This window comes from Antechinus flavipes, chromosome 1 (genome assembly GCF_016432865.1).
Source record: "Antechinus flavipes isolate AdamAnt ecotype Samford, QLD, Australia chromosome 1, AdamAnt_v2, whole genome shotgun sequence".
Classification (NCBI taxonomy): domain Eukaryota; kingdom Metazoa; phylum Chordata; class Mammalia; order Dasyuromorphia; family Dasyuridae; genus Antechinus; species Antechinus flavipes.
The window spans coordinates 425,352,538-425,368,325 of NC_067398.1; the positions used below are offsets into that span (position 1 = coordinate 425,352,538).

At 32.4% G+C, this 15,788-nt stretch overlaps 1 protein-coding gene across 5 annotated transcripts in view; it reads right to left on the reverse strand.

Annotated features, from left to right (window-relative positions):
• Positions 1-2,097: 2,097 nt before the first annotated feature.
• The window catches only part of DROSHA (drosha ribonuclease III), a 103,047-nt gene continuing 89,356 nt past the window's right edge, over positions 2,098-15,788 (reverse strand). For 3 of the 5 annotated variants that reach the window (XM_051969891.1, XM_051969892.1, XM_051969890.1), the window contains 7 exons: positions 14,754-14,895; positions 13,292-13,374; positions 13,080-13,183; positions 8,454-8,546; positions 7,670-7,716; positions 4,961-5,079; positions 2,098-4,649 (listed from right to left, as the gene is read on the reverse strand). In XM_051969891.1, coding sequence (XP_051825851.1) covers positions 4,602-4,649; positions 4,961-5,079; positions 7,670-7,716; positions 8,454-8,546; positions 13,080-13,183; positions 13,292-13,374; positions 14,754-14,895 — 636 coding nt within the window. In that variant the 3' untranslated portion in view covers positions 2,098-4,601. Of the gene's footprint in view, positions 4,650-4,948; positions 5,080-7,669; positions 7,717-8,453; positions 8,547-13,079; positions 13,184-13,291; positions 13,375-14,753; positions 14,896-15,788 lie in introns of those variants that run through there. The other 2 variants (XM_051969893.1, XR_007949278.1) reach the window with 2 other exon arrangements.

Consider the following 15,788-nt stretch of genomic DNA (forward strand, 5'->3'; position numbering starts at 1 on the left):
CTACATTTGACATCTCTTTTTATTACCCTGCTGAAGATGGAAGAATTTTTTTTTTCCCCCTAATGGAAAAGTACACTGAGCTTGATGCTCTGGGTTTTACTTTCAACTACCTATTAGTAACTGTGTGACCTTAGACCACTCATCTCTCTGAATTTGTTTTCTATTATATGGAGATGACACTTATATTACCTAACTCACATGGGGGCCAATGCATACAAAATGCTCCGTAAAAGATAAAATTTTGTGTAATGATATTATGAAAGTTATAGATTTCTTCACTGGGTTATGCCAGGAATATATGTGTCTACATATATAAGGAAGATTTTCTGAGAAAAAGACATAAAGATCCACTAAATATTGAATCACTTCATAATGACTTTTAAAAAAAAAAGCAAAATACTAAGATATTAAGTTAAAGATCTTAATTTTAAAGGTGAGAGCACTGAGGAAATGTGTTTTCTTTTTTAAAACAATGCATTTTGATTTTTTATATCACTATCTTCTCCAGTAAAGTCCCTGCATAATGGCTTGTATTAGGACAACTAAAGTCAAATCAAAAACTACTCTACATATTAACCTGACCAAGAGAAGATTAACATTTTGTTCTGATGTTTTAAAAGAAAGGAAACTCATATTGATGAATGGAAATGTCAAACAAACACTATTTACCACAAAAAGCTGCTAGATATAATTCTTAAGAAATCAATTGATTCCTACAAACTATCTAGATTCACAATTAATCCAGATCAAAATTATTCAATTGTTTTAGCTCCAATCTAACTTGCTTCAATTTACTGAGCTCTTATCTGTTGAGAAATCAAAGTTCTTTTATAGGTGAAGATAATGCCAATGAAACATTGAAATCACTTTCTTATAGTGACTGAATTGAACCAAATCTCTCACACACTTTTGGCTTGGTCCTCTTTTAAGTGATAACACTCAAATACAGAAAAACCAGGATAAAATCTTTGTATTAGGGTTTGTTTTTTTCTATTTTTCAAAAAGCTGTGACAGTTTTCCCAATGTGCCTAAATAATACTTGGCAGCTAAAAAAAAAAGCTATCGTGATTGTAGATAACATGAAGAGGACAAATGTTCAAAATGAAGTCATAGTTACTGTATGCTGCCATGACTGGATATGTAGATTATGATGCTGTCCTAACCTACCTACTTGGTAACTTTCTTACTTCAGTAGCATTTAGCTTGTCTTTTCTCACATAAAGGACCTGGGGATGATGAGGCTGGTGAAAACTTAGGGTAGGACATGATGCATCATCATCTGTTTTGAAATTGCCCTTTGAAGCACATGAGATTTTCCATATAATTTACAGTTGAAATTTTTTACATGTAGCGCCTCTCTCCATCAAAAATGTCAATTTTTTAAGAACAGGGAGTATTTTTGTTTTCAGTATCCTTAGCTCTTTACACATAAGAAGTACTTATAGTCACTTGCAGGGATTCCATAGAATAAGAGAGAGTAAGACTTGAACCAGGGGGACTTAAGGCTTCAAATTGTGCTTCAGATCCTTACAAGCTATGAGATCCTGGGCAAGTCACAAACTCTCAGTCTCAATTTCTTATGAAAGATAGTGATAGCACCTACTTCAAAGGACTGTTGTGAGAATCAAGTGAGATTCTATATTAAAGCATTTTATAGATGTCAGTTGTTATTATTAGATTTTATGTAAAGCAGAACTACAATCAATCAAAAGAATTTTTTTTTTTTTGGCTGAGATAATTGGGGTTGATTACCCAGGATCACACAACTAGGAAGTATTAAGTGTCTGAGTTCAAATTTGAACTCAGATCTCCTGATTTCAAGGCTGCTATTCTATCCACTGCACTACCTAGCTACCCCTAAAAGAAGTTATTAAGAGCCAAATTTAGGCTTGATGTAAGGGATGAATTCCTAACAATTAATGCTATTGATAAGGGCTACGTTGAGAGGGAATAAGATTTGATTTAATAGGTCTCTCAAGTGTAGGCTGAATAACCACTTGTCAAAGACGTTGTAGAGAGATTTTTTATCAGGGCGAGGTAGAATCTCTGAGGTCATTTCCGATTTCAACTGGCTATATAACATAAGAATCCTACTGGTTGTTTTTAAATATATGCTTTATTGATATTTTTTACATTGCTGTCACTTCTCAGTAATCCCTCCCCTGACCCAAATTACCACCCCCATTGTAACAAATAAGCATAGTTAAACAAAACAAAATGACACATCAGCCATATCTGACAATACAGGTCTTATTTTGTACATAGGGTTTTTAACATCCTTGGAGGAGGTATGTTTCACAGGCAGTATTCTGCATTGCACTGATCAGACTTCCAGTGTCTGTTGAAGTTGTTTTCCTTTATATTACTATAGTCATTAATCAAAGTTTTCTTTTCCTTCTGCTAACTTCATTCTGTATCAGTTCGAGAAAGTCATTCCAAGTTGGTCGTGCAATTTCTTATGACAACATAATATTTCATTACATTTATATAAGAAAATCTGTCAGCCATTCCCCAATTTGTGGGTACCCAGATTGATTTTTTGTTCCCACAAAAACTATAGCTATACCATTATTTATGCATCTGAGATCATTCCTTTTTGTTTTTTACTTCCTTGGACTATATCAAAATAGTGATTACTGGGTCAAAAATTATGCAGAATATAGTGAGATTTTTTTCTATCTCGGTTCCAAATTGTTTTCCAGAATGACTGGTTGGACCAATTCACAACTATACTACCATTACTTTAGGGTGCTTTCCCCCACATAATCTTTTTTAGCATTACTATTGTTATCTTTGTCAAATGGCAAGATATGAAGTTTCAGAAAAGTTTTAATCTAAATGTTCTCATTATTAGTAATCTGAAGCATTCTTTCAAATGGCTGCTGATGTTTACATTTATTCTTTTGGAAACTGCTTGTTCATATCTTTTGAGCACACAGCTATTGGGTTACAGCTTTCAAACTTTACATATTTGCACCAATTCCTTTCATTTCTTGTGCACCCGACATTTATCAAGAACATCTCATGCTAAATTTTTTCACATTAAGATTCTGATATGTAACTTTTATACTTCTCCAGATTTCAGGAGCATATAATATAGAGACAAAAGCTGAAAAAGGTCACAAATAGTACAAGGAAGAAAAATGACAAGGACTAGAGAAAACATGGTTCTACATGAAACTAGGAATTATTCCTTGACACATAACAGGGTGGTTTTATTTTCAAGAAACAATGATACATAGGGAATTAATGGAGGCCTCTCCAGCCTCACATATGCTCTATTCCCTAGGTATCTGGCAATATATTCCTGACATTCATTTCAGCCCTTACTAGTATAATACAGAATGAGTGATTTTGTCAGTGTGAATGCACCTTCCACTGACCAATTTCAAAACTCATCCATAACTTAATGGGTGGTCCCATAAGTTGCTACAAGGCAAAAAAAAAAAAAAAAAAAAAAAAAAAGAAAGAAAGAAAGAAAGAAATATCCATTACCTGATGGTCAGCCTACTGGCAACGAGCTTTTTTGAACTTGACTAGGCTGATGCACAGGCAACAGATCAAGAGTATGTTATCTAGCTGAGACTTGAAGACTTCAAAACTTGGTAGAACCTGCCAGAGGCTATGTTCTGAACAGTATAAACATTAAAAATTCAGGACCACCTCGAGTGAATGAGGAGGCATTACATTAGAACTTAAGTAGAAGATAACCCAGACAATACACACAATTTGTTAAGGTGAAAACAAACGTAACTTAAGAGTCTGGTAGTATTAGATAAACTTATGATTCTCTGATGCTTCAACATCATAAACGCTAGGGATAGGATAATTCCAATTTCTATAATTGTATTCAATTCAATTCAATTCAATTTAGATACAAAGAATTGAATAGAGATCAGGTGTCTTTTCCTGTCCTTGGAGAGTGATCACACGCCACTCATTCATCATCTGTATAATAAAGTGACTGGACTATATGATCTTTAAGGCCCTTCCAGTTCAAACAACCTATGATGAATTCAATTCAATACTATTATAAAAAAATATAATTCCACCCCCTCCCACAATATAGAAGGCACTTTGTTATATATTTTCTCCAAAGATTTTTGTAATATGAAAAGTATAAAGACAAATATGCAGATAAGGGCCAAATTTTAAAAAGTTTGTTGCATTTTCTACTGGGTTATAATTCTGCACTTTTGAAAGCGCAAATCAAGAAAAATGGGATTTTTATTTTGCAAATAGGGACTTGGAATAATCCTTTTTAGGGGAGTGTACAAATAATTTCCCCTTTATTAGATAGCAATAAAGTTAACTTAAAAAACATTATTTTCACTTTATCATTTTCATCAACTAAACTATTAACTTAGTTTTTACTACCTCTTTTTTCCTACCAAACTTTCAAAGAATGTATGGACTATGACTCAAATGTCTATTCCAATGACAATGGAACATACAGATATCTTTTCCCCTTTTCTTTTTAAGTCTATTATTAGAGTCTTCTTTCTACAGAAGACAAAGTGCTTAGAGAAAAATGGTTTCCATGTCCAGCAGATGTTTTCAAAAGTGAAGTTGACTGGCATATTGAAGATCAAATATCTGATTCAGGGACTTAATTCTTCACGTTTCACTTGTATGTATGGTGTCACTACCTGAGACAGAGAGATACGAGTTATATTTACTTACTGGATTCTATACTTAAAGAAACAAACATGTGAGAATATTATATATGCAAATTCAAAATATTCTTCAAAATGGAGAGAAATAAAATATTTTCTAATTAAAAGACAATTAAAACAGATGAAAAGGCCTTTAGGACAATAGCTTGACTTTGTATTTTGTCCTGATAGGCATACTTCATTCATTGTCTGAATAACACAAAGTTTTATCTCCATGGGCCATAGTCTTAGTTATTAAGCAACTAAATATGCCACTTCTTCCATGCCCTCCTTTATTTCCTTACTTCATCAGTCTCATCTGGTTCTTTCTCCTGATGTTCTCTTTCCCATCTCATTTCTTTTAACTCTTGTCTGTATTTCCGTTCAATGAACCGCTTCTGATGAGCCATCTGAGGAAAATTATCTGATACAAGGAGAAATATTTCACATTTAACAAAAGACAGCCACTAGTGCAAAGAATACTTCAACTTACTTTCCCCCCCCTACTTATTGTAAGCAAAGAAGAAAAAAAGTTACTTTGTTATTTTCTCTCATTCATTCAGGGCCAAACAAATTGGAAGTCTTGGATTTTCCAACCACAATTTCAAAATAATTTACATCTGCCATGAACTTGTGAATATGAGAATCATCAAAGCAAATAGATATGAACAGACAAAATTTGGGAATTTTCCTTCTCACAAACTTTAAAATCATTTTTGTAAGTAACAAGTGCTTCACAGGGAAAATCAAAGGGCACATTGAAGTGGGACTATAAAAAGGGTATTGTAAAAGACAGTTTACACTAAAATCCCTGAAAAAATAAATGGCTTACACCATTATGCTGTTATTTGTGGGGAATTAAAAGAGTTTTTGAAAAGAAAACAGCAGAAAAACTATTAGGCTAGTAAGTCTGAGAACAAAAGTTCATATTAACTAGTCACATAACAAAAAAGTGACAATGGTAGTCAAGAAAATTTCATCTTTAATTTTAGGGAAAAAAAGATATAGGAATGGAGTCCATTTCCCTGAATACTACAGTATAGAGCTCTACTTTAGTAACTGTCCAGTCTGCCTGAATACCTCCAAGAAGAGGGAACCAACCACACTTCATATCACTTTGGCATAACTCTGATTTGTTAGAAAGTTTTCCTGGACATTAAGGCTAAATTGGTCTTTTTTGCAACTTCCACCCCTTGTTTCTGATTAGGCTTTGGGGTCAAACACAATAAATACAATCCTTGCTCTAAATGATAACCTTTTAAATACTTGAAGACAGTTAACTCCCTGAGGGATAGCTGTCATCCAGAGTTTTCTCTTTTCCAAGCTAAACTTTTCTAGTTCTTCAATTGACTTTCATATAATACTGACTCAAGGACACTCATTATCCGAGTACCCTCCTCCAGATACTTTTAAACTCTGGTGCCAAGAATTGAACACAATATTCCAGATGAAATTTGATGAAAAATACAGTACAGTGGAACTTTCACTAACCTATTCCTGAAAGCTATGACTCTCTTCACATATACCAAACATTTATTACCTTTTTGATTGTTCTGTTATATTGCTAAAACATACTGAAGTTTATGAGTACATTAAAACTCCTTGATCTATTTCAAACAAAAGGCTAACTATGCCTCTGCACTCTAAACTTGTGAAGCTGGCTTTATGTCCAAATATAAAACTTATATTTATCACTACTGAATTTCTTATTTCTAGATCCAGCCTAGTGATTTAATCTTCTAAGTAGTTTTGGATCCTGTCAGTGCATTGTTATTCTTTGTATTGTTTGAACATGATATTCCTACCTTCTATGTCTTTATTAAAGTCACTGATTAAAAATATTAAATAGTAAAGGGGCAAGCACACATCCCCATGGACACTCCTGGAACAATGACATTGAACCATTATCAACTCCTTTGTGGATCTAGTTCTTTAAGCTATTTTGAATTCTAGTCTCTAGAGAAATATCTTTCCATTTTCTTCCCATGTATTATAAGAGATGTTCTATTAAAAAGATCCAATTATCTATAAGTCATGTGTGTCTCTCTTAGATCATAGGAAATATTTTCATGCTTGAGGATCCTGTGATAGGGTACTTACAGTTTCTAACTCTACTTCCTGCCTCGTTTAGTATCAATATCTACAACTAATGAATTTGGTTTGCAGTTTTATATTCTGAAAACAGAGCTAGTACAAGAAATACTTTATTTAGGCTAAGTTATTTGAAGGTTAAATGAACTGGGTCTATAATTTATTAATTCAATTTCAAAATACGAAATTACAATATTTAATTAGAGGCAAGTAGGTGGCTCAAGGGATAGAGAATTAGTTCTGGAATCAGGAAGACCTCAAATCAAATGTGATCTTAGACACTTATTGGTTGTGTGACCCTGGGGAAATCATTTAACCTCTTTGCCTTTATCCACTGGAGAGAACTACTACAGTAACTTTGCCAAGAAAATCCTATGAATTGCATTGTGGTGTTATGCCCCACAAAGTCATGAAGAGTCAGCTACAACTGGACAACAACAAATATTTAGAGGAAGAGATAGTTACATATCAAAGGATCAACTCCTATTTTTATTGTGATACAGGGAAAATATACCATGATGTAGTCTCACAAATGCTTTTTGGAAGAGTAATTAAATAAAATTTTATCTTCCTCTTATCCCATCTCATGACAAAACTGACTCACCTAATAGTTCTACAATATTAGGATTCTTAAGGCATATATAAGTAAGAATCATAGAATACACACCAGTTGATAACTATGGTAGATAGAACAAAACAAAATTTTACAAAATAATATTGAGAGAAATTCAGAATATGCTTTTAAAAAGCATGCTAGTAATTACTTTAAGCCCATATGTATGCTACATATTTCAATACAAACAGTTATGAAGAAAAAAGACTATACAATATTACTATCTGTTGTTTTGATCTCTGCTTTCCTCTCTATAAAACATTAAGTACATTATGAATTTATAATACAATAAATATGGGGATCATCTTACATTTTTCAAGTGCATCCATTGCAGCTCCCATTTCTGCTTGTTGAATACTATTGAAAAAGAAAGAAAAAACTGAAGTAACTATCTAAAAATTAAACAATATTTTCCAGATATGTATACCTATAAAAAAACAACAATGGCTTTTATAGGTAGTTTTTGCAATTAGTTATATAGAAGATATGAATTTATAAAAATATAGGATCATGTTGCTGGAGCTGGAAGGGACCCAAAACCCTCAAATCCAAGGTTACAATATTTACTAAAATATCTGTCATTAATTTGCATATTACCATTGTGACTTAAAACTCTCTTCTAATTTAATGAACTACTATAGGAAAGTGAGAATAAGTCTAGTTTCACTCTCACCCTTATCTCCCCCTCCCCCTCCCCAATTTTCATTCTCAAGATTTTCTTTTCTAGTTCCCAGCTAAAGTTCATTGATCTAACACTAGCCAAGAAAGTTTGCCGTTACCCATGGCCAATTTATTTACTAATTAAAATATCAAAACTGGGCTTCTTGGGGATGGAAAGGAGATTGGAGTTCATCTACATTTATCTAATTACATTTTATAACTGACACACAGAAATGTAAAGCATTATCTGACTGGGGTCAAAAACCAGATAGTGGAAAACTGAATCTAGAACTTAGGTTACCTAAATCCAAGCTAGTGCTCCTGGCCTATACCACACAACCTCTAGAATTATTAATTTGGGGCTTCTCAAATAAACAGAAAAAACTTCAAAATCTAAAAGTAAAAACCAAAAAAAGTTTTTTTATTATCCTTACCTTGGGCCTTTACCACAGCCTATTCTTTCCCCTTTGAAATAAACAGCCACAGTGTAAGTTCTTGCATGAGATGGTCCCACTGTCTGAAGAGTCCTGAGAAAGAGAGATATGTTGTTTTTAGTAGTCTCCTCCCAACTTGAAATTTCATAGTACTCCAAGAGTAAACAACTACCCAGCACCTGGGTGGAGTAGGCAGCAATAAGAGTGCTGGTGGAGGAGTAAGGGTTAAAAGTTGGTATTTGTGGGGCAATAAATTAACAAACATTCAAAGTTTTTAATATTAAATAGAAAAATTGTTTCAATTTTTTTCTGAAATTAGATTTTAGAAAATGTCTCTCTTAACCATCTGAAATACAAGATATATAGGAAATATATATATATATATATAAAATCAAAAGCCTACCTCTAGGTTTTAAATGGTCAAAGAGTATGAACAAACAGTACTCAAAGGAAGAGTTACAAACTATTAAGAAACATAAAAAAGATCATTACAAATCATTAATATAAAAGAAATAGAAATTAAGACAACTATTAGGTTTTACCTAATAAGAACTCTGGCAATGATGATAAAGAATGATCGATGTTGGAAGGACTAGGGAGGAAAAAAGACCTCTGTTGATGGAATTATATTGTTCCAATGTTCCTGAAAAGCAATCTGGAATTATACTAAGAAAATTATGAAATGGCCGTATCTTTTGCCCACAGATCCCAAAGATAGGCATATACCACAAGAAAGTCAAAGACAGAAAGAAAATTCATATATATCTACACACACACACACACAAATTTGTATCATAAACATAATCATTCACAGCCAACACTTTTTATGGTATCAAAATACTAGAAACAAAGTAAATGGCTATCCACTGGGGAATGGATGGTTAAACTGTAGTACATGAAGATAATGGAATATTATCATAGAATGAAAGACAATATACATGAAATAATCCTATATGAAGTAATCCTAACCAAGAAAAGAATATATATAATGTATTCTTTTACAAAATGTACAAAAATGTAAATGGAAATAATAAAATGAAACTGAACGCAGTGTAATTATAATAGACAAGATTAGCCATAAAAAAGACAGGAGAAAATCTGCCTTCTTCCCCTGCTTTACAGACGTGGAAGGACTAATGCTGAGGAAGATGACAGATTGTCAGACTGGTTGTTTTTTTACTAGTTAGTTTTATTGAATGTCTTTTTTGCTCAACTCTGGTTTTGCTGTTGTTTTTTTTTTAATTTTTAAAGTTTTTTTTTTTTTTTTTTTGGGGGGGAGGGTTGTTTGTTTTTTGTTTTTGTTTTTTTGGTTTAAGAGAGATGGCTCAAAGAAACTGGAAAATGGATGCCCATCAGCTGGGGAATGGCTGAATAAGTGATGGTATTTGAATGTTATTTTTCTATAAGAAACATTGAGTAGACTGACTTCAGAAAAATCTAGAAAGAACTGATGCTAAGTGAAGTGAGAATCAAGAGAACCTTGTACATGGTAACAATAAGATTATGTGATGATCAACTGTGACAGACTTGCCTCTTTTCAACAATGAGGTGATTCGAGGCAATTGCAATAGACTTGTGATGGAAAGAACCATCTGCGTTTAGAGAAGGAAGTATGGGGACTAAATGTGGATCAAAGCATGGTATTTTCCCCTTTTTATTATTCGTTTGCTTGTTTTTTTTTTTTCCCCCTTTCTCATATTTTTAGCCTTTTGATCTGATTTTCTTTACACAGCACGATGAATACGTAAATAGGTTTAGAAGAACTGCACATGTTTAACATATACTGAATTGCTTGCTGTCTTGGGGAGGGAGGAAGAGAGAAAAGAGAGAGAAAAATTTGGAACACAAGGTTTTGCAAAATGAATATTGAAAACTACCTTTGCATGTATTTGGGGAAATAAAATACTACTTTAAAAAAAAGATGGCTCATTGAGTGCAAGAAGTAAGAGAGAGATATTCAGAAATGAAGTTGACAGAAAAGTAAAACATCAATAAAAATAAGCAAAACCAATATATTTTTAAAAAGTAAAGTTAAAGAAAATAAGTAGGCACCTAAAGAAATAAAATGAGGATGAAAGCAAAATAGAAAAAAAAAATTCTAGATCAGAGGATGACAGATTTAATTAGAGTCAGAAGAGAGACCATTATAGATCAACAGGGTCATTACACATGAGGAAAATGAAGCTCAGAAAAATTAGATGATTTAAAAAGTTTGCATAAGCAATTAAATGACATAAGCAGGATCTGGTTTCTATTTTTGAGCTTTGTCTATTAGGCATTACATTTTCAAGAAAAAATTAATTTTTCAGTCCATTTATTTGCAAAATGTTAAATATAGGCCATCATTTTAGCAAAAGAGAATTCATTAGGATTACACTTTTAAGCTTCTCCTATATGATTTTATTTCCTTCTGAGGAAGGAGACTTTCAACTACCTGCACACAGTATCAGAAAGATCAAGAAAATCTGGCATAAAACCTACTATATGTTTCAAAGATAAACTGCAGATACCAAATGCATGGGAAAGATAAATTCAAGAGGGAAATTAAAAGTAGTCAAAGAAAATAAAAAATAAAAAATCATCCTGAAACTCTACACATCAATTCATCATCTTGATAAAACTAAATCATATCTTTTATTTTCAACATGGGGGGCAAGGAGAGTCGTGAGAAGGAATAATAATTTTCCTTGTGTTTATTTCATTGAGAATGAAAATGGCAAGCTTTCCTTGGACAAAGGAACAATGGATGAAGTCTTTAAGGTGCATATTATCACAAGAAGTTTCCATTAAGTAGAATCATTGATTCAGACGTAGCAAAGACCTCAGACACATTCCAGTCCAACTCTCTAAAGAGGAAATTGAGGTCCAATGTTATGAAGGCTTATAGTTGCAGCATAGGGATATGAATCCAGATCCCCACACTCCAAATACAGCTTTACCAGCTTGCTTTTATAGAATCATAATCACTTAAATGGGAAAACATTCTAAACTTTCCATGATTTACTTTGTATAATCATTGCTTTTTTTAAAACACAGCTGAGTTTCTTCACTTTATTCTCAAAATAAATTAGACACTCTTTCATAGGGACAACTTTCTGATATTGTCACAGTTTCCATTTATAGTATATTTGGCATATAATTTTGCTGTTTTATCTTTGCACTCAGTTTTTCCTTTATGGAGGAAAGATCAATTAGCCAGTTTCTATAGCCTTTCATGATAGCCAAATGAAAGGATACCCTCTCTAAGTATCTTGTAGAACAATTTTAAACCGACAGATGAAATTCTGTTTCTTTAAGCCACTTAGAAGTCTTGTGTAAAAATTGATGTGGATTATTCTCTATAATCATACATTCTATTTAAGTACATTAGTTAGTATAATAATAAAAATGCTTTTAAAAAGTGAAGACAATTTAAAGTCTTTGTTCAAAAATTTTCTTAGTGTTCTCTGGATTTTCTTTTAGAACCTACATATCTGACCCACAAAAACAAAGTAATCATTACTTTATAATTGCATCTTGTTTTTGACCAAAAGAGTGCAATTTGAACAATGACTTATTCAAAAGCCCTCTTTGATTTCATTTCAAAAGCTTTTCTTTCAGAAAGAAAATTCACCCCAAAGGAATAAAGATTTGTCATCATTGAGGATGTCAATACTTGAAGAAAAAGGAAGAAGTGATATTTAACATACTGTGAGTCTCAACAGCAACTGAAGAACTACTTTAGAGTAGAAGAGAATGCTGTTTAGGGAGAAGAGTAAGACTAAGTAACAGACTCACAAATCTATAAATATCTTAACAGTTAAAAGAATCTGTCCTGAAGATAATTCCAAAAGAAGAGTTCTAAAGATGCTCTATAAGCAACTGCAGCATCACTGAATCAGTATGTGGCTTTCAAATGCATGAAGAGAACAATTATTATCTGGATGTAAAAATTCAGCTCTCTGTATTAGGCCTGTTAAATCATTTTATAGTTGTATTTACAATACATAGAGAAAGCAAGTGCTTTCTACTAAGTATGCATGTTGGAAATATGATTGTACCTGTATACCCATATCAGATTGACTGCAATCTTGAAGAGGGAGGAGAAGAGGGAGAAAAAGAGAAAAAAAAGTGGAAATCAAAATATTATAAAAAATAAATGTTGAAAATGAAAAAAAAATTTAAATTAAAAAAGTGCATGTAATGCATATATTGCAAAACAGAAATTATATGATAGTTTATAGCCCAGGAATAAGTAAAGAGTACAATGGAAACAATAATTCAAAAATTAACTGTAAAAACTACATATGAATTTTCTTATCTGAGAAAATCAGTGTTACTATTCCAATAATTAATATGTAAGAATAACAGAACTTTAGAACACGAAGAGAACTTCAAAATTATCTAGTCACATCCTCATTTAACCCATAAGACACTTGTGGGTCGGAAGGGTTAAATGAGTTGAGAACCATGGCAGACTGAGCTAGAACTAGAAGTTTCCGGACTGACTCACATCTACTGCCTTTTCCACTGAAAACTAATGTATAATTTTATCTTTGGTCACATGAAATATTTTCTAAATCAGGATAATCAAATCTGAGTATACCATGTACAAAGACCATGGTCTATAGGTGATAGCTTACTTACTTATAGAGAGGAATGTCGGGCTCTTTTCCCTCTGTTCTAAGGGTCAGGCAGCACTGCTGAAGTTGGGATTTAGGATCATTCCAATCCTGATTCAAAATGAACTCCTGCAGCAAGTCCCCAAAAGACTATTCAATAATGGTTTTGGCATCACTGACTATTAAAATAATAAACTAAAAGAATATCAATAGTTAAAAAGTTTTTTAAGAACTAACCTTTAGCCTTGGAAAGAAGCACACATTCATGAAAGTGTGAACGTATTCCAAATCCTTATCAATGTACAGTGCAGCAATAAATGCTGAAAAAGAGAATATTTAAAAGAGTCTTTTAAATAAAACTATGTTACCATCATTTCTCAGTGAGTTTAGGTGATTAAAAAAAAATTTAATAACATTTAAAAATTCTCAGCTTATTTCCCACCAATACCACTTCCTTTTTCTCAAAATAGTAAGCAAGTCTGTTTTTTTAATTCTAACTACAAGAAAGTAGCACCATTGGGGAGTGTGACAAATAGTTAAACTATTCTTGTAAATATCACCCTGGTGTTAACTAGTGAAGAAAAAGGAATAAGTTATATTTAGCAGACTGTAGGTCTCAACAGTAAGTATGGCACTACAATACAAAAAAAGATAGATACTATTTGGGCATAAGACATATTATATAAACGATCTGCAGATCTACAGATCTAACAAACACCTTAAAATTGTCCCTCAAATTCTCATACCCCTTTAAATAGTAAGGGGGATTTATCATACCAAATAAACATTTTTTGAATCTAAACAATGATATTATAGTCACTTGCTTGCTCCAAGTTCTAAGTTTTTTAGCTTGTCGCTTAAAGACCATATGCAGATATAGGTGAACATGAAACTAAATGCAAACAAAAGCTTGACATTCTAATTAAAGATTAAAATAAAACTAATTTTAAAGATCAGTAATTTTACTGGTTGAATAAATAATTTTTAAAATGTTAACCTAATTTTACAGAATGAGTATTTCTTTCATCTTTCACTGAACCAAGAAAAATGAGATGGTCAGTAAAAATTTAATTTTAAAATTTCTTATTTGGCTTTTTTTTTGGGTTTGTTTTTAATTTAAAAAATAATCCATTTATTTTTATGGTTAATAATGTATTGTTAGTTTCAGTTGTTACCAAATCAGATACCACAAAGATATAGACATGCTACACCTGATGATTTCCTTAGTTCAAGCAATACTTCGAAAAACATGGAAATTCATCATAAAGAACTATCACTTCTTTTTTTGCACATTGTGTGAGTATTTCTACCAAAATACCAATTTAGTGATCACAATATACCAAGAGACTTTAAAACTTAGTAAATAAATGAATGCTCTTTGGTATCCTATAATGAGAAGACAAGTCGTGACTCTTCAGTGCAAAAGGATTGCTTTAGAATTTTAAATCTCTATTTTCTCACCCAACCACATAAAAGTGAATAAATCTAAAAAGAAAACAAAATTGAAATTATAACATGAATAATTAACAATCTTATAATTCCAAATTATTCTCTTTTTTATAAACTCTAGGGGGAAAACATAATAAAGATTATTTTTAGCCATATCACCCTAAAAATGGATTATAGCTTTCATCACATTTAACCTTCTCAATCTAAAAAATAAAGATTAGGTGAAAGGTTTCATTCTAAGGGGACTTACATTCCAAAAGATCAGCCAAGGTCTTAGTACGGAGTGCCACAGGTCTCTTGGTCTTGTCATTGGTGATGGCATATTCCTGCATGCCCAACTCTTCTGCTACTTTTGCTTGTGTTCTGTTGTTCACCAAAGAGCTGCGTAACAGCTGGTCCAAAAGATAAAAACAATTTTAATGGACAGAATTATTTCTTCTTTTTCCTTTAAGTCTGTCCTCTTCTTGTCATACTGACCCCCTCAGCACAGAGGCATCAAGAGGCTTTTACGGTTGTTTTATAATATAATACTGTCTTCAGATGTATCCTTAACACCCCCAACTTCTTTCTAATTAACTCAGCATCCCTAAATCTATCTTAACATGTTTAAAACTTCAGTTTATTCTACTTCTGCAGATTAATACATTATTGTTATCATCACTGTATAAAATGGAATCATTTATCAAGTTTTAGTAACAATAGTTACAACAACATGTTTTATTTTTCAGATTTATGGCACTGAAAACTTGAATTTGACTGTCTTTCATTCTTAAGATGATGCAAACTCAGTTAAAACATTCTGCCAAGACTTCAGTGGAGAAGACCTTCTTAGGAGAATTCCTAAAGAGATTTACTTAAAGTAGGAAGAACAATTAACAACACTACCTAAGAAGTAATGAATGAGGATGTGGTCTTCTAAGGTGGTTTGCTGTGTAAATAGTGAGAAGGAATAGGGTGTGAGAGCTGTTGTGGAGATAGAAAGATTTGGAAACTGAATATTAAAGTAGGGAACATCATGAACATGGAGAATTAAAAAATTGTCAATACCTTTAACAGAAAAAGGGAACTGAAGTAGGGTGTCAAGGATAAAGTAATAAACTGCTGAGTTTGAGAAGTATGGCAGGACATCCAGTTTGAAATGTCTAATAGGTAGACACTGATTCAGGGCTAGAGCTCAAGACACTCAGAATGGATATGAAAGTCAACTAGATGAAATAATAATGAAACCTATGAGAGTTGCTAAGGTCATGAAAAGAGTTGAGAGGGAACCAAGATAATGTTTTGG